The 26,320-nt window shown below is 41.8% G+C and overlaps 1 protein-coding gene across 1 annotated transcript; it reads right to left on the bottom strand.

The window, feature by feature from the left end:
* Positions 1-7,980: 7,980 nt before the first annotated feature.
* LOC118629986 (alcohol dehydrogenase 6-like) lies at positions 7,981-16,771 on the bottom strand. Its single transcript, XM_036261722.1, is given in 7 exon segments — positions 7,981-8,112; positions 9,824-9,918; positions 9,921-10,083; positions 10,275-10,494; positions 10,638-10,733; positions 13,111-13,253; positions 16,760-16,771. Coding segments are annotated over 7 exon segments (861 nt in total).
* Between the last annotated feature and the right edge of the window lie 9,549 nt (positions 16,772-26,320).

Raw genomic sequence — 26,320 nt, 5'->3', positions numbered from 1 at the left:
CAAAATTTATGAGTCAGTTCATAGTTATGGCAGGAGAATCAGAAATCACTGCTCCCAGTGCCTTGGGACACTTTCCCAACTGCCTTGTTTGTTTTCTTTCCCAGTAGAGTTGAGGAAAACGAGCCACAGCTGAAATTTTTTGCTTGAGGGAGGCAGACACCTAACGCTGCAATGCGGGGCCAGCTGTGCAACTCACAGGACTTACAGCACCTCTTCTGTGGGGAAGGACCCAGGGCTGCGTTAGGAGCAAGAGGAAACGTGGAGGAAAAGTTCAGTATGTAAATCAGCTCCCAGCTGGCAAACCACTTCATAGACCCAGAGAGTATAGGAGGGGGTGCTTATAGCCCCACTCTGACTCCAGGTCTTCCTGATTCTGTGTAATCGACACATACTTGTTTTTAATCCCACTGAATTGATCTCATCCTCCATGTTCATTTCAGTTCTCCAATTCCCCCTCACAGGTCCTTGCCTGTAATAGTTCTAAATAAATAAATGTAGGCTGGAAGAGTGGTTTAGTTCAGTGACCCCTAAATGTTTGCGTTGCTGGTTGCTTTAATTTTCATTTTATATTCTTCCCGTGTTCCTTAGGTTGGTGAACTTCTAACCCAGTAACCCAGAACCTGGACTTTTCATCACAGTTCTGCTCACCCCGAGTAGTCACAGCTTCTCAACCCGTCTGGAGAACAACTTGAGGGCAGCACCCAATGAGGCACCCAATGAGGATCTCGGGGATCCTACCCGAGAACAGTAGACTTAAGCAAATTCGAGTCCTTTTTTAGAGGGTGATAAAGGGAGAGAGAGAGAGAAATACCGATGTGAGAGAGACGCATCAATCGGCTTCCTCCTGCACACCCCGTACTGGGGATTGAACCCGAAATCCAGGCTTGTGCCCTGACTGGGAATCGGACTGGGACCTCACAGTCCATGGGATGATGCTCAATCCACTGAGCCACACCGCCTGGGCACAAATAGAGTTTAATTGAAGTAAATTAATTAAAAGCTTTTTAGAGGTGTCAGCAGTTCAGCCACCCCAGTAAGGAGTGAGGAAGTAGCATAGTGGAAACTCTGATTGCCCGTAGGTCTGAAGGTCAAGGGCACGGGAGAGTTATCAGAGTCCAGCAGGATCTAGAGCCAGAGCAGAGGGGCTGCCTGGGGAGCAGCGGCCACAGGCAGAAGAGCAGTGACTGCCGTGTGAGGGAGGGCAGCGAGGAGGACAGGAACCCGCACGCTGACCTCCCTCTCGTGCTGCCCTCTGATCTGCTGCTGACCTCCTTGACTCCACCCAGCCAGAAGCCAGAAGCCAGGAGCCACGTGTTCTGGCTGGGGCTCAGCCCCGCGGGCACAGAGCAGGGCGGAGAATGGATACGAGGGCAGGCGGAGTATCACCAGCACAGGGCAGGGGCCTCACTCCCAGTCTCCTCCCCAGAACCTAGCAGTGCTTTCTGCCTGGGTTTCCATATTTGTAAACAAATGACTCCCTTTGGAGTACAGTTGGCCCTTGAACAACAGGAGACTGAACTGCTCGGGTCCACTTACATGCACATTAGTTTCAATTGATCCAGGCAGCTGAAACCGCCTTCTCCATGGGTCAACTCCACCTTTGTGAATCCCTGTATGTTGAGGGCTGATGTGAATGTTCTACTTGAGCAATGTCACTTCCCCTAACCCTCGAGTTTCTCAAGAGACTTGCATCCCTATGTTCTTCCCAGCACTATTAACAATCGCCAAGACATGGAAACAACCTAAGTGTCCATGGATAGATGAATGGATATGGAAGGGTCAGATTTGTATTTATAGACAAACGAGGCTAATTCAAAAGTGACTGAGAATTTCTGGTAAAGTGTTTCATCAATCAAAGACTTGTTGACTTGGCTATAGGTCTTCTTTTTATTACCTGTGTATTTTTCACCATTTCCCCTTCCATTATTTCTAACACCTCATGAAGTTCAAGTTGTGAGATAATGTGTCTAATAAACATAATTTTAAGGAAATTGTTATTAATCAAAGCTACACATTGTCACCCAGCTTCTGATGGCAGCATAAAATACTATGGTTACAACAAGAAATTTATACAGCCTAACCCAAAGAAAAAGTAATTTGACATGTTAGCCCTCCTCTGCAGTCTTAGCCAGAAAAAACACATGCTTGTTCAATATCCAGGTATGTCTTTGTCCCTGTTACTTGTGTCTCAAAGCTTCAGGACTCTCTAATCAAGAATCAATATAATGAGTCTTGAGATTTGATGACCTGGTGTTCTGTAGTGGAATTAAAGTCAACGTGAAATTTACCACTGACTTTGTGACCACATCTCCTTTGGTATGAATGTACTATGTATTCATATGTGAGCTCATTTTTTCAGATCAATAGGATAATGCACTGCTTCAGAGGAGATCAGTGTCTTGTCCTAGGACAAGAAGATCTGTTTTCTCTGCATAGTAACCTACCCATCTGTGGAAACGCGTGGTCTCTGAACGGGCATCTGGACACACAGCTTCTCAAACCCCCACCATCGGTTGCTGAGCTGGATTCCTCTTCTCATTTCTTGCAGGTTTTTTTTGTTTTGTTTTGTTTTGTTTTCTGAGAGATGGGAATAAAACACCTTGTTCTTTGAAAACAAAGGTTGGAATTTTATGTACTTATGGCAACACTTTGAGTACCTGCTCAGGATAACTCTTTTATGTAAGATACTTTTCAGATTCTGGGAAGACGTGAAAACTGCATTCAGTTATCAGAGTTCTACGGCGTCCCCAGCTCAGTGTTAGGTAACGTACAGAATTTGCAGTCTCTCTCAGATACTGTGTGGCTGCTTTCTCTGTTGAACTTTGCAGCCACAGTCCACTTTTAGGGAGAGTTAAGAACATTAGTATTTTCATCACTAACCATTAACTGTCAGTGGTTAATGTTTATATAATTAACTTAGCTTCCACCTATCCAAAGTTCAGAAATATTGTAGAAATCACCAGGACACATTTTCACAAGTATTCCCAAAGTGAGGCTCAAAGCCTGCAGCCAGAGATCCCTTGAAAGACGGTCCTTCCCCGAGGCTGGTGGGCACTAGGCAGGATGTGGGATTTAAGAAAACCTGTGGTCAGCTTCCTTACAGCCGTGTGGAACAGGGGTCACGTTAAATTTCAGGAGTAGTGAGAGGCGTGTCCAGAGTGGCCGCAGTGGTGTGGACTGACATGCACTGGTCTCAGGAGAGCCAACGGGTCCCTTTGTCTTGGTCACGGTGGGAGAGCAGTACCAGCTCAGTGCACCTGGATGTAGGTGCCTCAGGTCCTTTTAGGCTTCAGCTGCTGACCACTCGGCAGAAAGGGCTGTGGTAGAAATCTCCACGGGGCCTTTTTGTTTTTGTGTGTGGACTTTGTACAACAAAAGAGCTGGCTTCCTTTTCCTGGCTTGGTACATGGGTTTGTCTAAGTAAGGAAAAGTTTCTTGGGGTGGAGGAGGCAAAACCCTTCTGAGAACACGGTAGCAAGCGGGAGACATGCACACTCTGTGAGCGTGAACAACAACTTCTAATGTCATCTTAGCTTTTGGGTGCGATGGCTTGGATGTTCCTGTATGACAATGGGGAGATAGAGGGACCACCACCCGGTGTGTGTGGTGGCGATTATCTCAGTATTTCCTCAACACCAGGTAAATACATCCCTGGGAGGGGACGCAGGAGAAGAGGGGAGAACCTGGTGCTTTCGGTCTCCCGGGAACTCAGTGAGAGTGATTCCCACCATTTTTAGTGCACGAGGCCTAGTGCAATATGCTCACTGCTCCAGCTTATTTTACCTGCTCACTGCCCACCAGATGTCCAGTTGCTCTACTAGTAAGGGCAGGGCAAGTCCTAAAGGGCTCATGAGTCTCTTTATTTATATGCTTGGGACATAGCCCATGGAGTACACATCTCTAAAGATGTGCGAATAAACATTTTGGAGTGTCCCTGCCCAGTCCGTCTGTGAGGTGTTCCTAGTCCCATCCCACACATCTGAAACCACATGGCCTGGAGAATACATCCTGAGGGGAGAGGTTTCTGGTCTGACAGGTCATCTCCTCCCACCCCCACAACTTTTCTCCCTGGAGTAATAAAGTAGAGGGATTTAGAACCTTCTAAATCATAGAAAAATATACCAGGAGACCTCATATTCCCCTGCCCTTGGCTGCCAGGCCCAGTGTCCCCTCACCAGAGGTCCTGGCGTCTCCCTGACAAAGGCCTGGGAAGACCAGCGTGGGGAGCTACCCTGGCGACTCAGTGCAGCTCCTGTTCCACCTGCAGGTTCGAGCCCTCAGGACTGGCCTGTGACCTCCCGGGCCCATTTCAGAGCGATGGTCTGGAGTGTAGTCTCTGTCTGAATTCCCATCAGCTCAGGTTTGAGGCTTCTGTGCATAGAATGGGTAAGAAAGGCAGTAGTCATCCATTGGGGTCTACTCTTTGGAGGGTCCAAAAAGAAAAGAGGAAAGGTCCAAGTGGTCATTTTCCTTAAGGGTGACACTCAGGGTCCTGTCTGTAACCCCATACCCTGTCTCTCTGCCCGGGTGATGGGGGGACACCTACAGTTAGGGAGGACAGTCAGGCCTCAGTGGACTCTGAATCCTCATGGTCAGATCAGGCAGCGGTTCTACCGAAAGGCTGACGAGAACCACAGAGACGTCATGAGGAGCTGTGAGAAGGACGGTAGGATGGAGGTGTTTCCTTCCTTAGCTCTCCACAAGCAGAGCCCTGTGGGCTTCACATCCTCTCCAGTAACACCGTGGCCTCGATTGGATCACCTGCAGCTGAGCCACCAGTGCCGAACTGTCCTCGTAGCCATCGTGTGAGCTCCATCAAAGCCTTCCCGGCGCTGTGAGAGGGAGGATGGAGGACAGCAGTGACCCTGACGGGGATGCCTGCGTGCATGAGACTGTCCTCGCTGTTGGGTCACGCATGAAATTCTCTTTGTGAACCTGAGTTACGTTAAAAGAAAATCTCTTTGTCACTCTTTTCCTCTCATCACTCCCAAGTCACCTTCCACTCCTCCTGTGCCTCCTCTGTGGCAACGTTTACATGCAACACATAGAACTCTTCAATTTCTATATGACAAGGCTAAGGGATTCCCCAGATTTCTTAATCTGAAAATAAATTAAACTCAGCAAAAGTCAAATGCACAGATATTTATTTTACTTTTTTAAACATGTTTTTATTGATTTTTTTAGGGAGCGGAGAAGTGAAAGAGAGATAGAAACATTGATGTGAGAGAGACAGATCCGCCGGCTGCGTCCTGCATGCCCCCTACGGAGGATCAAGCCCACATCCTTGGCATGTGCCCTGACCGGGAATCAGACTGGATCCTCTCGGTCCATGGGACATTGCTCAATCCACTGAACCACCCTGGCCGGGCTTGAATGCACAGATTTTTATGGGAAGGAAAACTGAACTGACATATGAGGCAAGCAGAAGGCAGATACTTAAAAAAAAAAAAAAAAAAACACTCACATGAGAGAATTATAGGCTGTGGGAGCTGGAAATGGCCTTACGTTTCTTCAAATTCAATCTCCTTATTTCATAGGGAAGGAGAGTGGAGAATAAAGATGCACAGCTGGTTGGTTCAAAGATAGGAGCAGAGAGAGCGACCACGAGCTTTCTTCCTGGTGTCGTTTCTTCTGCTCCTCCAGTGGGACGCCTACATCCCAGCAGCAGGGGTGTCTTTCCATCATGAAGCTTTAGCGCGGAAGGAACTGTTTTCTGCTGTCAGCTGTCTTCTCCACCTTCATCCCCGCCTCTTCCTCTGCAGAGTAAAGGCCACAGTTCCATCAGTGAATGACTCCTTCACTCTGACCAGGCCGAGCAGGAGCAAAGACAGCAAAACGTCCCAGTACTGCCTTTGGAGTCCAGCAAAGACTGTCCTATGAGGACTTGAATGAAATATACATTTAGAAATAAACAAAATATTGCTGAATTTTAATTTATTATAGGTTAAAAATTTTTTTTTTACCCTCAAGCACTGTAATGCTTTTGTAGCTATAAGGGAATGAAAATCCTGTTTTTTATTTTTTTCAGTAATTATGTAACCTCACTGAGTCTGAGTTCCCTCACTTATGAAATGTGGTGATACTACCTGTGCGGGCTGTTGAAGGTCATGGCTGCGCCGCAGAGCAGGTTCTGTGTGGCGGAGATGGTCCCAGCCTGTCACAGCTCCGCCTGGGCTTCCTCCCTCTCCGCGGCCCCCCGTCTCCCCTCCGCCTCCTCTCTGCACGGCCACAGCTCCCTGATGCTCACAGCCCCTCCAGCTTCTCTTGGAAGGTTCCCGTGAACATTTGCTTCTCCTTCCTCTGCGTTTCCACAACATTGGGGTCAGGGTTGTCCCAGTCTCCAACGCCCTCATGGGTTTAAGTTTCCTAACTCATCTCGTACACCACACATGCTCTCCATTCTCAACCCAGAAACAGAAAGATCCTGTTAATTTTTTTTTTATCCTCACCCGAGGACATTTTTTCATTTTTTTGTTCAGATAGAGTGAGAGGTAGAGAGAAGAAGAGAGAAAGAGAAACATCGACGTGAAAGGGACACATCGAGTGGCTGCCACCCGCATAACCAACCAGGGCCGGGGACAAACTGCAACCGAGGTACATGCCGTTAGAGGGAACCGAACCCGGGTCTCTCTGGACCACAGGCTGACGCTATAACCTCTGAGCCAAACTGGTCAGGGCTCCTGTTGATTTTTTAGGGAGAGAAGAAGTGAGAGGGAGATAGAAACATCCGTGTGAGCGAGACACATAAATCAGCTGCCTCCTATACGCCCCCTACTGGGGACCGGGTCCAAAACCTGGGCATATGTCAGATCAGGTCATGCCTCTGCTCAGGACCTTCCTGTGGTTTTCAGTCTCAATTCGAATAAAAGCTGAAATCTTCTCAAAATGGCCTCAGCGTTCGAATGATGTCACCACTCATTGCTTCTCTGACCACCCCTGTTCATTCCCGTCTTGTCCACTGTGACTCATTCACACGCGTGTCTCACGGATCCTTGAGCCTTCCAAGTAGACTCTCACCCCTACCGCGCCCTTGGCCTGGAAGGACCTTCCCTCAGACAGCTTGAGTCTGTCTCCCTTTGCCCAGTCTGTGCGAAATGGAATATTCTGAAGGAGGCCTTCCCGAACCACCTTGTTAGAATTGTCTGCACATCTTCTCCCGGGAAATTTTATGTCCCCAGCTTTATTTCATCCTCAGCATGTATCACTAACTTACTGTGGAACTGACTGACGTATTGGTTTCTTCTCTGTGAGCCTTCCCTGCATGTAAGCCACATGGGAGACTATTCCCAGAGCAGTGCCCGGTATGGACTGTGCACGTTATTCGTTCATCCAGAATGAACTTGTGGGAAACAGGGTGGCGTGATTAGAAAACTGGGTTTGGACTTCAAATTCCCATTCTGTCACTAACTGTTTGACTGTTGGAACAGTCAGTGACTTCAACTCTCTCAGCTTCAATTTCCCCCTAGGTGAGAGAGGAATATGATAATGATCTACCAAGATGGTGAAGTTTTGGAACAAAAAGTTTCAAAACTATTTTGCATGAGATAAAATTTTATTCAAACTTAAAAAAACCTATTTATTTAAATAAACAAAAATTAATTTGCAAAATAGACAAACTCATTGGAGGGGAGGAATTTTGAGTTCCATTATTTCTACAAAGTTAAGAATGAGCCCTGGCCGGTTTGGCTCAGCGGTTAGAGCATCGGCCTGCGGTCCAGAGAGACCCAGGTTCGGTTCCCGCCAAGGGCACATACCTCGGTTGCAGTTTGTCCCTGGCCCTGGTCGGTCGTGTGGGTGGCAGCCACTCGATGTGTTCCTTTCACATCAATGTTTCTCTCGCTCTCTCTGTTCCTCTCTCTCCCCCCCACTCTACCTGAACAAAAAATGGAATAATGTCCTCGGGTGAGGATAAAAAAAAAAAAGTTAAGAACGATTTCATGAGATCTACAGACTGATCCCTTCTATTCATCTACCCACCTCCTACACATACACCTTCGGTGTCCATCCACTGTCAATTAGTTCTGCCGCAAGGGAAAGCTGTACATTTGGTTTAGCCAACCCAACGATCAGACAGACGCCATAGCTCGGGTTGCAGGAGTCCCAAGCAGCAATCTGAAATGAGGGTAATCAACATAAGTGCATTCCATACCTAAGTAGCAATTACCATCAGAGGTGGAAGAAATTGTGGAGTTCCTAGATTTATTTTGAACCTCTTCCTGTGCAGATGCGACTTCAACTTCAGCTTCAACACTGCCACCGATGGGATCTCATTAGAGAACCAATGGAGTTTAGTGATAAGAAGCACAGACTGCTATCTGTGTGACCTTTAGGTTAAGTTACTTAACCTCCATATACCTCAACTTCGTTGTTTGTAAAAAGAAAAATAATACCACCTACTTCATAGAGTTATGAGAATTAAGTGATTTATCATTCTTCAAACATTTAGAAAACTATCTGGCAAATAGTAAGTACCATGTGTTTATTAAATAAAACTACCCACTGCTTCAAAAGCAATACACTATGCATTCTTTGCCTGACCGTCTCACTGTCTGTGTAGCTCACTTCTATCAGAACAACGCAAAACAAATATGTTCATATCTGTGTGTGAAGCCTCATTCTTTTAAACAAATCAATTTTCTAAGGATGTATAGTGTATTTCTTCATATCTATTTTGCTTTCTTTTCTGGTTCTCAACCCTGCTGTCTTCCCCTCTTTCCTTCATTTTGCCTTATTTTCCTCTTTCCTCTTATCTATATTACTACCTCTGCTTCCTGCATTCTTTGACCAAGTACATTAGATACACACAGAAATATACTGAATGTCTACATTCCCTCCGCTGAACTGTAAGATTCAAGAGAGTGGTGCGCATTTTAAAAAAAATATGCTTTTATTGATTTTTTAGAGAGAGAGGAAGGGAGAGAGAGAAACATTGATGTGAGAGAAAAGTATCAATCGGCTGCCTCCTGCATGCTCCCTACTGGGGTTTGAGCCCACAATCCAGGCATATACTCTGACCAGGAATCCAACTGGGACCTCTCAGTCCGTGGGATGCTTAATCCATTGAGCCACACCAGCCAGGCAGAATGGTGCCTATTTTATTTACCCTTGTATTCCTAGAATTTAACACACTTGTGCATAAAAGCTCATTTTTCAAATGAATGAATGGTTCTGATATAGGACACATATAAATATCATATGTAAATTAAATAATGTGTAAAATTCAATAGAAACACATATACAAAGAAAGAACTAGGAATAAAGAAAAGGGGATACTGGGATTGTGGCCCTTTGAATGTTTAAACTTTGTGTACTATAATGACATATCTTTAAGTATATGTGGCATTTATTTTTTTAATAAATTTTTTAAAATTGAATTTGTTGTGGTTATACTGGCTAATAAAATTATATAGGTTTCAAGTGTACAATTCTATAATAATCATCTGTATATTGTACTGTGTGTTCACCATCCTAAGTCTAGTCTCCTTCTGTCACCATTTATCTCTCCTTTACCCTCTTCTACCTGCTCCACCCCCTTTTCCCTGTGGTTATCACCATACTTTTGTCTGTGTCTATGAGTTAGTTTTTTCTTAATCCCTTCACCTATTTCACCCAGCCCCCACCAGTATCACTCCCCTCTGACAGCCGCCAGTCTGTCTTCTGTATCAGTGAGTCTGTTTCTATTTTGTTTATCAAAATAAATGTTTTAGAGTGAATTGATGTTCTATTTTTAGATTTGGGGTTCACAAGTCCAAAACTTTTACTTATCTACATGAGGATATTTAAGGTGTTAAACATCTACTCATTGTGCCTCAAGCCTACATACCACGGTATCTACAAGTCCAATGGCCTCAAAGGCAAAGTCAACACCAACAGCCATCATTTCCTTGACCAACTGCTGGACTGGCTTCGTGAGGTTGGAGGGTTGAGATAATCAGTGACCCCTAAGGCTCTTTCCCAGGGAAATGTTTCCTCATTGGTATCAGCTCCAATGATTCTAGAAGCACCAGAGGCTCTGCAGCCCATGGCAACGGCTGAGCCAATCCCTCCAAGTCCAAAGACCACACAGATAGAACCAGGGGTGACCTACACATTCACAAGACATGTTTGTATTATAAATGAAAACTGGACATGTGTAACTAAGAAAACAAACAAATAAACACGACCAGTGAAACTTTTGGAACACCAACTGAAACATTTGAACTGATTTGGCCTAGCTTTAATGTTTTCTAGGCAAAACACTATGACACATACTAACACACAGGTATCTTCCTCACGTTGGCCGAGTTAACAGCAGCCCCATAGCCTGCAGGAAACTCACAGCTCATGAGACAAACTTTATCCAGAGGAGCAGCAGCGTCAATTTTTGCCACTGCGATCTCAGGCACAGCAGTGTATTCAGTGAAGGTGCTGGTGCGGAAAGAGTGATAAATCCTTTTTCCTTTGCAGGTAAATCTCCTGGTCCCATCCAGCATTAATCCAGAAGAAGGTATAACACTAATCCGCAGTGACACAGATGCAGGTACAGGTGCTGGCACGAACACGGGGTGGTAAAGAGAAAAGTGAGCACCTTTAGCTACAGGTCAATGCTTGTACAATATAAACAATTCAGTAAAAGAGTGAGCGGTAAATCTACTAAGTCTTGTCTCTCACAGAAGTTTCCGTTGAGGTGCAAACAGGAACTGCATTCTCTACACTGTGGAACAATGAGTGTGAGGACTTGATCACATTTTTTTCTTTCTCTCTGTAGGAGATGATTAGTTTAAAATATTGTTGGAACAGAAATACAATAGTATGTTTACAAAAATTTCATTGGATGACTTGAAAACTTGTTGTGGACAGAGTACAGCAGCCAGTATAACATTTCCCATGGTTGTTTCACAAGAGAAACCATCTAACCTGGTTTCAGAAATTCCATTATCTTTTTGGGCAAATAATGGAAATTTGAAGATATTCCTTTCTGGATAGAGATACAAGTGGGCTTCCCTCTACTCTGGAAATAGAATAATAAAATCAAGAATGAACCTTAAAGATGTTGCCTAGTTTAATCCTTTTGTTATCCATTTGAGGGATGTAAGTCCCACAGTAGTTGTCACCTGCCTAGATAGCAGCAGAACTCTTCACTGAGTTCCACTGACCCTCATTCATGCTATTCATCTATAGTTCATCAACGACAATGCTACACTATCACATATATGAACTCAAATGCCCCAGATTATTACATCCACTCTCACTAATATGTTTTTATTAGGAGGCCTCTGCATAGTCTCCCCACACAGACCCATAGCACACAGATCTCTGACATGTTTTCTTTAGTGAGGCTAAGTTCCAAGATATGCTAACTTCAGAGAATAAAAGGAATCCCTCTTCCTCCATAGAAGACTTCTTCTGGAGCACTTTCTATAGAGAGTGGCTTTTAAGTTGCAGAGTTGTAGGAAGGATACTGATTACATTTGGATCCAGTCACTAACTAATCTTCCTGGGCCCTAGGGTGACAGACTAGGTAGGGTTTGGTAAGAAAATTAACACAGTCAACACAGACTCACAAATGCCTGACAGAGGTCTACAATGTTGTTCCTACACTGGTCCTCAGAGACTTTTATAATGCAGAAACTACTCCCCTTTGGCTTCTTGTAGGAATATACCCTAAGAAGCCTAAAATGCCAATCAGGAAGAATATATGTACCCCCATGTTCGTAGCAGCACTATTTACAATAGCTAAGATCTGGAAACAGCACAAGTGTCCATCAGTAGACGAATGGATACAAAAGCAGTGGTACATATACACAATGGAGTACTATGCAGCTGTAAGAAATAAAAATCTCTTATCCTTTGAGACTACATGGAGGGACCTGGAAAGTATCATCCTAAGTGAAACAAGCCAAACAGAGAAAGACAAGTATCATATGATCTCACTTATTTGTGGAATATAATGAATATAACAATCTGAAGAACAGGGTAGTCCCAGAGAATTGGAAGTAGGGTACAGACTGATAATCCCCAGAAGAGGGGGTGGGAGGGAGAGGTAAACTACAGAACTTACATGCATGTGTGCATGACCAGTGGACACGGACAACAAAGCTGGGGCGAGGAAGGAGGGGGAGGAGGGTATCATTCGGGGGAAAAAGGAGAAACATCTGTAACAAAAATTAATTAATTAATTAATTAAATTTTTTTAAAAAAAAAAGATCTCTTGTAAGTTTAGATAAGACACATTTACCTTCATGGGCCCAAAGCACTGGATCTCAAATTCAGAAGTTCTGCTCTCATCCTTTCTCTTCAAATGCCCATCATTTTCAAGAAAACTTCCACTGGAATTTTTCTATCTGAAGAGTAGTTAAGAGTATATATCCCTCTTATTTGCATTATGTTCTTGGAGATGTAAAGACCATGACTTTCTACTTTTTTCCTCTTACTATGACTAATGTCAGATGCATGGTAGACATCCATACTTGTTTGCTAAATGAACACCCTGATAACAGTTTTGTGAATGTTCTGACCATGAACTTTCCTAACTCTACTTGTGTGCTTGGCTACAAGCTGTGAGGTATCTTAATCTGTGTGACTGCTTTTATTCACTCTGATTATTTCAGACATGCTGAGATCCCTTTTGATCGGTCTGGGGAAGAGCATATACTTGTTTTCTTTGATTCTTTGAAATATCACTATCATCCTATTAATGAAAGTTCAAATTGTATGTTCTACTTGTTTAGAACATTTACTCATTTGTCAAACCCATTCAATGTATTCTATCCCTGGGACAGGCATGGTACTAAGCATTTGGGGGACACAGACCATATATATATTCCCTGATCTGAAGAGCTTTTTAATTGATTTAGAAGTACACTGGTCCTATATCAACTCTCATTTGGCTATGAATATATACTTGGCCCAGTCACTGCCCCTGGACTGCTAGAGATGACAGCAGAGAAACTGTGTGGCTCTTGGAATGACTAGATATATTTAATATCATGATATATGATTAGTTAGAAGAATTTAGACGTAAAGCAATTTATTTCTTCTGGAAATATATTAATACATCATAAGTTTCTTCTCTGTGTAAGGATAGCTCTTTGGCAGGCAGTTTATGGAAAGGCTTTTGTGGCCCATTACCCACCTGGTGTTACTGAGCTCGCTCCTTTGCCAATACTCTCCACAACACCGGCTCCTTCATGGCCTGGGGCTAAAGGAAAATTCATGGGGTGTAATTTTTTCAGAACATGATCATCAGTACCACAGATCCCTGTAGATTTTAGCTGCATAAAAATAAAGTGACAAAAGATCAATAGGTTTGATTTTTTTCTCTTTCTTTTATCTGAGACTGATTATTAAGGGTTTCTGGGGAAGGGGGGGGGTGTTGCATGAATGATCTCTTTGATATCTATAATAACTCTTAGAGAAACACAGGGAAGATCTTATCACCTCAAACCTAGACATCAGGAAAGGGAATTCAAAGACTTAGAATAACTTGCCCAGAGTCATGTGGTGTGTGTTCAGGTATGGAAATAAACTGAGTTTTTTTTAAAACCTAGTCAGTACACCCCATATCATAAAACAGTTTTGAAATATAAGCACCATCTTTGAAGTGAAAAACTAAAAGCTTTTCCATTAAGATCAGAAACAAGGCAAGGATGTCCACTCTTGCTACTCGTATTCGTTATAGTACTAGAAGTCCTAGCCTGAATAAGCGGTTGGAACATCGGCCTGCGGACCAGAGAGTCCTGCATTTGGTTCCCGCTAGGGGCACGTACCAAAAGAAAAAGAGGCATCCAAATTTGGAACAGAAAAGTAAAATGGTGACTATTTGCAAATGACATGAGTATAAATAGAGAAAACCCTAAAGATTACACCAAATGAGTATCAGAAACAAAAAAATATAGTAACATTGCAAGACACAAAATCAAGGTACAAAAATCCACTGCATTCCTATATATTAACAAAAAAAAAAAAAAATCAGTAAAAGAAATAAAGTAAACAATTTCATTTACAGTTGTAGCCAAAAAGGTAAAATACCTAGGAATAAACTTAACAAAGAAAACGAAGGACCCATACACTGAAAACTATAAGACATTGTTGAAAGAAATCGAGGAAGACACACAAAAAAGGAAAGATATTCTGTGTTCATGGATTGGAAGAATTAACATAGTTAAAATGACCATATTGTCTAAAGCAGTTTACAGACTTAATGCAATCCCCATCAAAGTCCCAGTGAAATTTTTCACAGAAATAGAACAAAAAATTCTTAAATCTGTATGGAATCACAAAAAATCCCCAAAAGCCAAAACAATCCTAAGTAAAAGAGAACAAAGTCAGAGGTATCACATTCACTGACTTCAAATTATACTACAAAGCTACAATAATCAAAACACTATGGCGTTGGGGGAGGAGGGGCACAGACACAGAACAATGGAACAGAATTAAATGCCCATAAATAAACCCACATATATAGACAATTGATATAGACAATTCATTTTTGACAAAGGGGTTGGAAACATACAATGGAGAAAGAAATGCCTCTTCAATAAAGAACACTGGGAAAACTAGAAAGTCACATGTAAAAGAATGAAACTAGACTGCTATCTGATACCATACACAAAAATTAACACAATAGATTAAAGACTTGGATATAAAACCTGAAACAATAAAATACCTAGAGGAAAACATGGATACTACACTTATGGATCTTGGTCTCACAGAGTCTTTTATGAACTTGACCTCCAAAATAAGAACAGTGACACCAAAAGTAAATGAAAGGGACTACATCAAATTTAAAAGCTTCTGCACAACAAAAGAAACCATCAACAAAACAAAAAGGCAACCAACCAAATGGAAGAAGATATTTGCAAACAATACCTCCAATAATAATATCCACAATATATAAACTCATACAACTCAATCACAAAAAAACAACGATCCAGTTAATAAGTGGGTACCGAACCTGAACAGACACTTTTCCCAAGAAGACATACAGATGGCCCACAGATAAATATTGCTATCATCCTATCATTGTGGAAATGCAAATAAAAAACACAATGAGATACCACCTCACACCTGTTAGAGAAGCTACTCTCAATAAGATAAGAAATAAAAGTGTTGGTGTGAATGGAGAGAAAGAGGAACCCTCTTAAATTGTTTGTGGGAATGTAAATAGGTGCAGCCTTTATGGCAAACAGTATGAGTTCCTCAATAAAATAAGAGTAGAGCTACCATATGACCCCAACAATCCCTTTTCTAAGTATCTTCCTGAAAATTTTGGAAAACTTATTTGTAAAAATATATGTGCCCCTATGTTCACTGCAGCTTTATTCACAATAGCAGACATGGAAACAACTTAAGTGTCCCTTGATGGATGACTGGATAAAAAAGACATGTTACTGTATACAACGAAATGCTACTTAAACAAAGATGAAATATTGCCATTTGGGACAACATGGATGGATCTTGAGAGTATCGTGCTAAGTAAAATAAGTCAGATAGAAAAGGACAAGAACCATATGATTTCACTCATATGTGGGATACAAAACAGAGAGCAACAAATGAACAAGCAAAACGAACAAACTCATAGACACAGACACAGTATAGTAGTTACCAGAAAGAAAGGGAGGTGGGGGTGGGGAATAAAGAGAGGAAAGGAGGGTCAAATATATAGTGTGGAAGGAGACCTGACTTTGAGTGGTAAGCACACAATGCAATATACAGATGATATATTATAGAATTGTACAACTGGAACTTATATAATGTTATTAACTAATGTTACCCCAAATTTTAACTGACATGAAGAAGTTTTAAAACTTCTTTGTTAATGGTCTAGGTGTTCTTATCTGTGAATAGAGTCAGCCCAAATACACTGATCATAAAAATGAGACATTTCATGTACTACAGCTTCTATATTACTGCTCCACCTGGAGTATGGCCAGAAAAACATGCCCAAGCATACTGACTAGTTTTCCAGTATCTGTAGTGGGAAAGGCAGCATTTATAGCTGGAACATTGGGAACAACTGTGGTATATGATTGTGACAAATGGGTGAGAAGCAATGCTCACAAGAAATATGCTGTAATTTTGGCTTTCACAGTGCTAAAATAGCTTCAAGAATCAAGGCTAAAAGTATTACCTTAGGCATGCAGTTGGCTAGAATCTCCTTATTAATTTTATTCTACATATTAAAAAATGCAATTATTTGTGGGAAGCTGTCCTTATCATAAACTGCGGGTGGGATAGTCTGTCCTTATGGGTACATCCAGTCCTCAACCTTGATTTTTAAAAATATATTTATTTATCTTTTTTTTTAATCCTCACCCAAGGACATGCTTAGAGAGAGGAAGGGAAAGAGAGAGAGAGAAACATTGATGTGAGAGAAACATCAATGGGTTGCCTTCGTGCCCCAACTGGGGATCAAACCAGCAACCCAGGAATATGCCCTGACTGGGAATTGAACCAGCAAGCTCCGGTGTACAGAATGACAGTCAACCAACTGAGTCACTCTGGCTGGGCCTCAGCCTTGATTTCTTCCAGGGCTCGGAGCGATATTGCTCAGGTCCTTGCTGTTATAACTTTCACCTTGATAAGCTATTCTAGATTTATTATTTAGGGTACAGCCTTTGTAGTTAAGGAGCATATCAATGTAAGAACTGAAAACATTGGCTAATTATCTAGTAAATATTTCAATGATGACAATCTAGTACATAATTAGCATTCAGTCCTCATATGAATGAAATATATGATATAACTTCTCAGTAGTGGTCAATTACTAAACTCCTACCTTTGTGTACATTCTAACTACCTTTCTTCCCCTCCCCTTCTCCCCCGCACAAATCATCTCTCATTTATCATAATAACAGACAGAGTTGATAATTTATTTAGTGTTAGTTATACATCTCTGTTTTGTCTTTCATTGCTCAACTATCTTTTTCTAGTTTCCTCCTTCCCTCCTCTTTTTCCTTCTGGCATCCTTTGAATTCCCTTCCTCCCTTTACTCTGTTACTCTTCTAACCACCCTCCTATACCTTCTCCTTTGATCAGTTCTGGACTAGAAGCACATAGCTTTAAGTGTTTGTTATATTCATTGAATCAAGTGTTAAATTTCCTGGTCTTAAATTAGAAGATAGGTGAATTTAATGTTTAATAAGACTCTAAGCAAAAATACTCTTAATTTTGCTTATTTAGTGATTTCATAAAATTTGAGATATACTGATTAAGAGGTTGATTTGAGAGTGGTAAGGGGTCTTTGACAGGTCAGTTTTCTCCAGTCCCTGGTCTAAGCTCTGTTCAATAATTGTTAGCTCTTCCAAATTACTTTGAAGACCATCATGATGTGCCAGGTGCTCATTCCTAGAAATTGACATTTATACCTGTGCACTTTTTCAGAGAAATTCTGACATTTTCATAATGTGTGAACACAAAACAATAAAGATAAAAATATAAGTCTGTTAGTCACTAAATATTCATTTGTTGATATCAACTTGTATCATAAAAATATGGGGAGATGCATTCTTTGTTCCTTTTCCCCAAAATGAAAAGTACATAAAACTTAAAACACCTTCTAGATCACACTGTGAAGTATATTGGCCAATAATATTATATAATTTAAGTAAAAATTGTAATACTTACAAAATAATTATATTGGGTGAGTGAACTGACAATATTTTACAATTATTAAAAAATCTCAAACATTTATTGACTGCATTCATTTATCTTAATTTTTAAATCTTTGTTTACTAAGTGAACAGACTAAAAATGCAAATTATAGATTTATATAATAAAACAGGATTTCCTTACATTTACCTTCAAAGACAAGGGTTAAAACAATTAAATTTACCTTAGTAGGAACTTCCCAGCTTTTGGTGGCTCAACTTGAACTTCCTCAACTGAAAGAGGAGAATTTGTTTTCCAGGCAGTGGCTGCCTGGCATGTAATTTTCTGTTGACACAAGGACAATAAAATGACATGATTAGCAATAACATTTAACTTTTTTTTAATGCTTACCTGAGAATATTTTTCCTTTTTTTTTTTTTTTCCAGAAAGAGTAGGAGGGAGAAAGGAAGAGAGAGCGAGAGAAACATCGATGCAAGTAAGACACATAGACACATTGCCTCCCACACGACCCCAACCAGGGCCAGGGCCAGGGACTGAACCGCAACCAAGGTACATGCCCTTGACTGGAATCGAACCAGCAACTCCTTGGTCCTTGGGCCAATGCTCCAAACGCTGAGCCAAACCAGCCAGGGCCTAACTTTTATTCTGATCATATAAATGACACTACGTGTTATAATTTATAAAAATGTAAAAAATAAAATAAAGACAGAGGAAAAAGATCATTGCAATTTCAGCGTCAAGCTGTTCAAATTTTGGTATATTTCCTTCTATATGACATTAAGATCATGTCATATAAGCAATTCTTTATTCTGCTTTTTTGCTAATAACAGCATCATGTATTGAACATTTACCATTCACTTGTTCATAAGTATTTTCTCAAGACTTTAAAATGCTTTGAAATCATAATTTTAAGTGGCTCCTTTTATTTCATCATGTGAATGTGTCCTAATTTGCTTAATCAGTAACTACCAAGACATGCAATTATTTACACTGCTTTGAGTTTCATAAAGAATATTGTGAATAACTTAATTTATGATTTTGACTTGCCTGGCTTTCTTAAGTAAGAATTATTTAAGAAAGGGTAGAGACATCATTAGGACTAAATTGATTTCTAAATCTCTTTACAGAAAGGTTGAGCTATATGGCACAGTCCATAGAAGCATAAAATAATATCTATAGCCTTTGTTCCACCCTCATTAGCATTGACAGTAGTCATTATAAATACAATATTGGACAGGCAGAAAGAGCTAGTTATTTCCTTTAATTAGTAGTTTTTTAATGTTAATGACGTTCAATGTTTTTTATGTTTATATTAATTGTACATATTTCTCTCTTTTGTGGAGTATTTGGTCATATAGTTTAGTTAAGGATCTACTGACATCTTGCCATTTTTTAAAAATTATTTGACCTCATGTATGGAGTCACCAGTTATCTGTCAACTTGCCACATGATTTTCCCCTGTTGACTTTTGACCTGTAATTTTGTATGCAGTTATATGCATGCACACACATACACATCTTTAAATTTTGGTTTATAGCCCAGCCAGTGTGGCTCAGTGGTTGAGTGTTGAGCCATGCACCAAGAGGTCACTGGTTTGATTCCCAGTCAGGGCACATGCACAGGTTGTGGGCCAAATTCCCAGTGGGGGGCATGCAAGAAGCGGCCAGTCAATGTTCTCTCTCATCGATGTTTCTATCTCTCTGTCTCCCTCTCCCTTTGTAAAAAATCAATAAAGAAAAAAAATTAAATTTTGATTTATAAAAAGATCTTTATCTTTGTTGTTTATTCCATTTCTATATTTTGAAAATTCTCTCCACATAGAGCCCAAATAAATATTTCTTATCCTCTTTCTAGATTTTTATAGTTTGATTTTAAAATATTTCTTTTAAATTCAACTAAAAATTATTTTGTGGTGTGAAGTTATGGAGTTTAAATGAATTGTCCTTGCGTGAACTCTTGATTATTTCTTTTGTTTCTGCTTAAATTAGCAAATTTACTATATATGTTTATATTTACAAGTTTATTTTTGGAAGCTGCTTCTATTCTGTTTATCTTTCTCTCTATTCTTGTACCAGGACCTCAATGACTTGAATACTGAAAATTTTGATACAACTTAGTACCATGTACTAGTGCCCTTCATAATTTTATGTATGCTCTATTTGCAACTTTACTGCACTAAGAATTGTAAGATATACTGAACTGAGTAAATCTGTCCTTCAAGAATTTAGATACTAAAGAAGAGATAATAAATGCCTTATAATACAAAAAAAGGGACAAATGCCACAAGAAAATATTTCTTTCTGGGGATAGAATAATTCTGCTTTCACCTATCAAACTCAAATGAGAATATGTACTTTATGAAAAAATTTTCTTAATTTCAAATATGATACATACTCAAGGCAGAACAATTAGAAAACTCACTTCCAGTCAAGATAGCAGAGTAGATAAGTGCTGTGCTCACTTCTTCCCAAGACCACAACTCAATTATAGAACAACCACTCCTGAGAACCACTAGAAGATTAGTTGAACAGAACTCCTGTAACTAAGGATATAAAGAAGAAACCATGTTGAGATGAATTGGAAGGGCAGAAATGTAAATGGGGCTGGTCCCAACACACGTATGGTGGTTTGGAATAGTGGATATTTGACTGCAGAGGACCCCCCCCCCCCCACACACACACACACACAAACGAGAAGTGTAGACCCTGTGAAAAAAGATACCTGCAAGAAGGGCTAACTGGGCTCAAATTTTTAAAAATACAAACAAAATAAAACAGAACTATCAGCTATTTCTACACAAGGGCCCCTCAAGCAAACTGCACTTCAGAGAGAAGCCCGCACCGAACTGCCTGCTGCACTGTCTGCCATTGCAGCCAGCCCTTATAAGGAGCTCCTGGAGTCCTATTTCAACCAGTAGGACTGAGGCTTCCCCATCCGATCAGAGCTGCGCAGCTATGTCCCCATCAGCTTCTTCACCGACCAATTAGAGCAGCTCCATTCTGACCAATCAGGATAGTGTTTTTTGGACCAATCAAACTTTGAGGATTGGCAGTCCTCATTTGCATAAAGATGAACGAATCAGGAACCAGGGCTGGGGACTTTTGTCTACATAACTCAGTTCCCTTCCAGCTCTGGGAATAGGCTTTCCCTTTCTACTGGAGAATATTTCCACTGGAACAGTCCAGCACAGGGAGACCGGTGCAGAGCAGAACAGGACTGTTTAGCAAAAGAGGGGCCTTGCCCCACGGCTGTCTCATCCAGGGCCTCCTAACAACCATGCTGTTTTCACAGCTGTGCTGTATCACAGTTGAGCTATTTGCACTGAATAAAGTTTTCTTCTTCACCACATCACAAACTGGGGATTCCCACTGGTGTTGAATTGATTCCAACAACCGTCGGCTGACAGAAGCAAAAGGTCCCAGTTCCATACCAGGCTCCCTAGCTCAGAGCACCAGTGACAGGAAGAGGAGTCCCCACCATATCTGGCTGTGACAGTCAGTGGGGATTCTATCTGGGTGAGACCCACAGGACTCCAGCACAGACTCACTCTCTGTGGAGTATTTGCCCTAAGCTCCAGCGAAGAGACAGTAGCTCAGAAAATGCCAGGGACATATGAGGAGGAACTGAATTGTCTGGCTCAGGGTGAGAACTGGAGGGGCAGCCCTCTCTGGGACAGAAGTGCTGACAGGTGCTTTTGTTCCTTTGTTGAACTTTCCTCACACACAGCCACAGGTGCTGTGTGATTCCCTGAGACCCTGCCCCACCCAACTTGTGCATCCAGCCCAAACTTTTTTCAGCAAATATTCTAAATAAGTGGACAGCTCAGCCCATGCTGCAGACTTTCCCAAAATGTCACAAAGATTCACAAACCCCAAGCAAGCAGTAGCCGGCCTTGGTGAGCCCTGTACTTCTTGCTAAGTGACCCAAGCCTGGCACTAGTGGCAGCCAACCTTGGTTCACAGCATAGCCACTCCCAGGTACTCCCAGGTCCAGCACAGGCAATGACCAATGCAGATCACTTTGTAGCTCCAGACATAGGTAGCATCTGATCTTGGACTGTACTGGAGCCCCTCCCAAGAGGGTGACCACTGGCCTCTGACTACCTTGGAGGATCAGCTGTGCAGGGGCCACCACACAGAGCAAGACTTACTTCAGCAGGGCTCTGGTACCCACTAAGTGCACTCACTGAGTGTGTCACTTTTGGAGGTGGTTGCGTGGTGGTGTTTCAATATAATCTGAAGCTGTCTACTGGGTGTGCTGGCTCTGGGGCAAGGTAAGTCGCTGCCTGTGTTCTATCTGGGACCACCTGGCATAAGCTACAAAGTGATCTGCAGATGGCTGCTCCTTGTGCTGGACTTGGAGGTGCCCAGGCAAAGCCAAGTTGTGAACCAAGGCTGGTTGCTTCTAGTGCCAGGCCTGGGGGCACTTAATGAGAACTATGGGGTTTGCTGAGACCAGATGCTGCTTGTCTGAGAGATTTCAGGGAACTCTGAAGAGGATCCAAGACAGGCCAATCCTATGGTAACGCCTTTGGAAACAGCTTGGATGGGCCCAAAAGTTGAGTAGGGCAAGGCCTTGGAATCACCAGGGCAGGGCAAACAGTATGAGCCAGGTTGCTGGAGTCCCATGGGGGAAGGGCTCACCAAAGGAACAAAGGCTTTCGACAGTGTCTATCTGAGAGAAAGTTGCCTCTCCAGCTCTTGTTTTGAGGCCAAACAGCTCAGTTCTGCCCTGTATGTCTCTGGTGCCTTTCAAGTTGCCTCCCCTCTGAGTCTAGAGGGAGGAAGTCCAAGTAAGTCTATGTGCGAGCCCTCTAAGAGGAGCTGCCTGGGACTCTAGAAGCCTCAGCCTCCCTCAGGCTCAGTTCCCACTGGTTTTTACAGCCAGAAGTTATGGAAACTTCTTTTCCTGGCACTGGAACCCTGAGATGGACCCCTGGTGTGGGACAGGGACCCCTCATTCCTCTGGGAGGACCTTCACAGCCAAGTTGTCCTCCTGATTTTTATCCGCCACACGTGGGTGTGGGACCAGCCCGTCCGCCGCCACCCCTCCTACCAGTCTGGATGTGGCTGCTGCTTTAATTCCATAGTTGTACGACTTCCATTCAGCTTGATTTCAGGTGGTTTTGAATGATGGTTGTTCTGTAGTTTAGTTGTAACTTTGATGTGGTTGTGGGAGGACACGATACCGTGTTTACCTACGCTGCCATCTTGACCGGAAGTCTGTTTGTTATTTTTTTTTTACTTCTGTGTAGTATTCCATTCTATGAATATACAACTTTTTTATTATCCTAATTTTGGATATTTGCGTCCTTTGCCACTTTTGTTATTATAATTAAAGCTGCTATGAACATTCTTGTACATGTCTTTTGATGGACATTGCATTCTTTTTTTAAAAAAATATTTTCATTGGTTTTTAGAGAGAGGGAAATAAATATCAGTATGAGAGTGGAACATTGATTGGCTGCCAACTGCATGCCACCTACCTGGATCGAGCTCGAAACCTGGGTATGCGCTCTGACTGGGAATTGGACCAGTAACCTTTTGGTGCACAGGACAGTGCCCAACCAACTGTGTCACGCCAGCCAAGGCTGCATTCTTTACTCTGAGCAAGTTTTTAGGGGTGTAATTTCCGAGTCATAAAGTATCTATAGATATAGATATAATATGTATCTATATGTATTAAATTTAACCTTAAGATTATTCAGAAATTCATGTGAAAATGCAAATGACCTAGAATAGTCAACGCAATCTTGAATAAAAATAAAATTGTAGGACTTAACGTCTAGATATCAGAACTTATTCAAAGTTGGAGCAATTAAATCAGTTTGGCAGTGGAGTAAGAAATAAACAAGCCAATGAAACATGATCAAAAGTCCAAACATAAATCCACACGCATACAGCCATTTGATTTATAATAAACGCATCACTGGAATTCAGTGGGAAAAGGGGAGACTTTTCAGTAAATGATGGAGCAATAGTTTCAGGTGTACAACATAGTGATTAGACATTTGTATGACTTATGAAGTGATCACCCTGATAAGTCCAGTACTCATTTGACACCATACATAGTTATTACAATATTATTGACTATATTCACTATACTACACTTTTCATCCCTGTGACCATTCTTTATAAGTGTCAATTTTTACTTAACTCTTTTATTTAAAACAAAATAATATTTTAATTTTATCTAATTCACTTTCAGTGAATAGTCCAGCAACATCTTCCTCCCAGTGTAATGTCCCCTCTCTATAAGGCTGTTCCTGGGAGCCAGAAAGTTCAGGTTAATACATGAGTTAAATTAGAGAGTAATTGCTTGCAGTTCTAATAGACAATAATGTTTTGCTTCCCTCTTAATGTGCTAATAGTTGTGTCTAAAAAATATGCCATTCTTCGAAAGGTACCATTTCTAATTTTGAAAAATTATCTGAAACCTTTGGAAACTAATCACATAAAACTACAAAATAGTACATGTCTTGAAATCTGTATAGAAAACATAAATGACATCTAATTTCAAACTCTCATTTATTAGTTCTTCATCCTTATCTTTGCTTCTGGAGGCATTTCCTCTGGTTCACTTCTTCATCCTCATTAAAAGCTGCTGCCACTAGAAGGGGTTTTTGTAGCAAGAGCAAAAGAGTTTAAGTTTTTCTTTTAATTGAATTTATTGAGGTGACACTGGTTAAGAAAATTATACAGTTTCCAGGTGCACAATTCCACAATACATCACCTGTACACTATATTGTGCGTTCACCACCCTAAGTCAAGTCTCCTTCCATCACAATTTACCCCCCACCAAGCAATCACAACACTGCTGTCTGTGTCCATGAGTTTTTTTCTCTTTCTTTAGGTTTACTTGATCCAAATTTGATGGCTATGACTGAGGTTTTCTTTGTTGTCTGACTACCTATGGAAAATCCAAACTTGGATATCTTTATAGGCTCTGTTGGGAGGTCTACAGCTTCTTCTTCAGCTGATTGCTTCTTAGTGGTGCAACTGGAACTTTTCCTTGCATTACTGGAAGACATTGTCTTAGTTTTCACAGGTGTTTCTGCTGCTTCTTCAGGTCCTTGGGCAGCTCCAACTCACTGTGGCTCCTCAGGCTTCTCTCCTGCCTTCCCATCCTCCCTGCAGTCACCCCACTCCTCCCTTTAAGGTGAGGTCTGTGCAGGGCCACACTTCACAGGACAACGTGGGCAATGAAGAGATCAGGTTAATAACTGGATTCGGGGGAAATAGTAGAGTGGTTGAGAGCAGAGGCCCTAGCATCAGACTGCCTACTGGTTTGCTTCTTGATTCAACACTTACTGTGTGACCTTTCATAAGGTCCCCGACCTCTCTGTGCCATGGTTTCCTTATCTACAAAAAGGAGGATAATAAGATTACCTTATGTTTGGTATTGGATAAAATAACATATACCCATGGCACATAGTTAAGCACCTTATTAATGTTAACTGTTATTACTATTGCTAAGAGGTTTCTCTCGATATTGCCAACACTGTGGGTTCTGAGGTGCAGGAATCAGCTGTGACTTTTTTTTTCTTTATTGACTTTAGAGAGAGAGGAAAGGAGATGGAGAAAGAGATGAAAACATCGATGAGAGAGAACATTGTTTGGCTGTCTCCTGCATGTACCCCATTGGGGGTTGGGCCCACAACTCTGGGCATGTGCCCTGACCAGGAATCGAACTGGCGACCTCTTGGTGCACGGGTTGATGTTCAGCCACTGAGCCACACCGGCTGGGCTCAGCTGTGGCTTTTTAAGTAAAGAAAACAGACCTAACAGGGACATTAGGCTGGGAAGGCAGGAAGGGGGTGTTAGTGGGAAGGAGGGGGTCAATGGGGAAAAAGGGGAACATCTATAATACAGTGAAACCTCGGTTCTCGAACGCCTCGGATTTCGACCAAATCGGTATTCGACCAGGAGATTCGAGAAACTTTTGTCTCGGAATCCGAACAAATATTTGGAACTCGAACTTCCGAGATGAGCCGAGTTGAGCCGAATGGCGTTCATTCGGCCCAGCGCGCCTTGCTTGCGTCATCAGTGTGAGTGCAGAGAGAGAGTCACGCTTTGTGGAGAGAGTCACGCTTTACACTGAATTTAACCCTTAGACATACTGTACACTTTTATTTCTTGTTGAGACTTATGTTTTTCTACATATTATATACAAATTAGGCCAGTAAATAGGCATTTTCTGGGGCTTGGAACGAATTAATCCAGTTTCCATTATTTCCTATTGGGTTTCATTGCTTCGGTTCTCGAATAATTTGGTTCTCGACCGTCCTCCTGGAACGAATTATGTTCGAGAACCGAGGTATCACTGTACTTTCAACAATTAAAAAATAAAAGAAAACAAACCTAAAGGACTCATGGGAGTTAAACCCTGTGACGGAAGTTGTGCGTATGTATTAAACACGTCCTTTCCAGGTAATGGTTGTGACTTTTACTTGAATGCTGAGGCTAATTTATGTGAGCTAGTCCCTCTTGCATATTCTCAGCCTATTTTACATCTACTCTGAAGGTTAGAGTCTGTGCTTCAGCCAAGGACGTATTGCAGCTTAATACTGCCCCCTAGAGAACTGGGAAAGTCACTAGCAGGAGATAAGTGTACACAGCCAAGAAGTGTTAATCACATCCTGGCAGGATGCGAATGAATACAGTCAAAACTCGGTTCTCGAACATCTTCCATCTTGGACAATTCGGTTCTTGATCAAGTTGTTCACGGA

This window comes from Molossus molossus, unplaced genomic scaffold (assembly GCF_014108415.1).
Source record: "Molossus molossus isolate mMolMol1 unplaced genomic scaffold, mMolMol1.p scaffold_m16_p_1, whole genome shotgun sequence".
Taxonomy (NCBI): domain Eukaryota; kingdom Metazoa; phylum Chordata; class Mammalia; order Chiroptera; family Molossidae; genus Molossus; species Molossus molossus.
The sequence above is the reverse complement of the archived record's forward strand: the minus strand, read 5'-3'. Positions and strand labels throughout refer to the sequence as shown.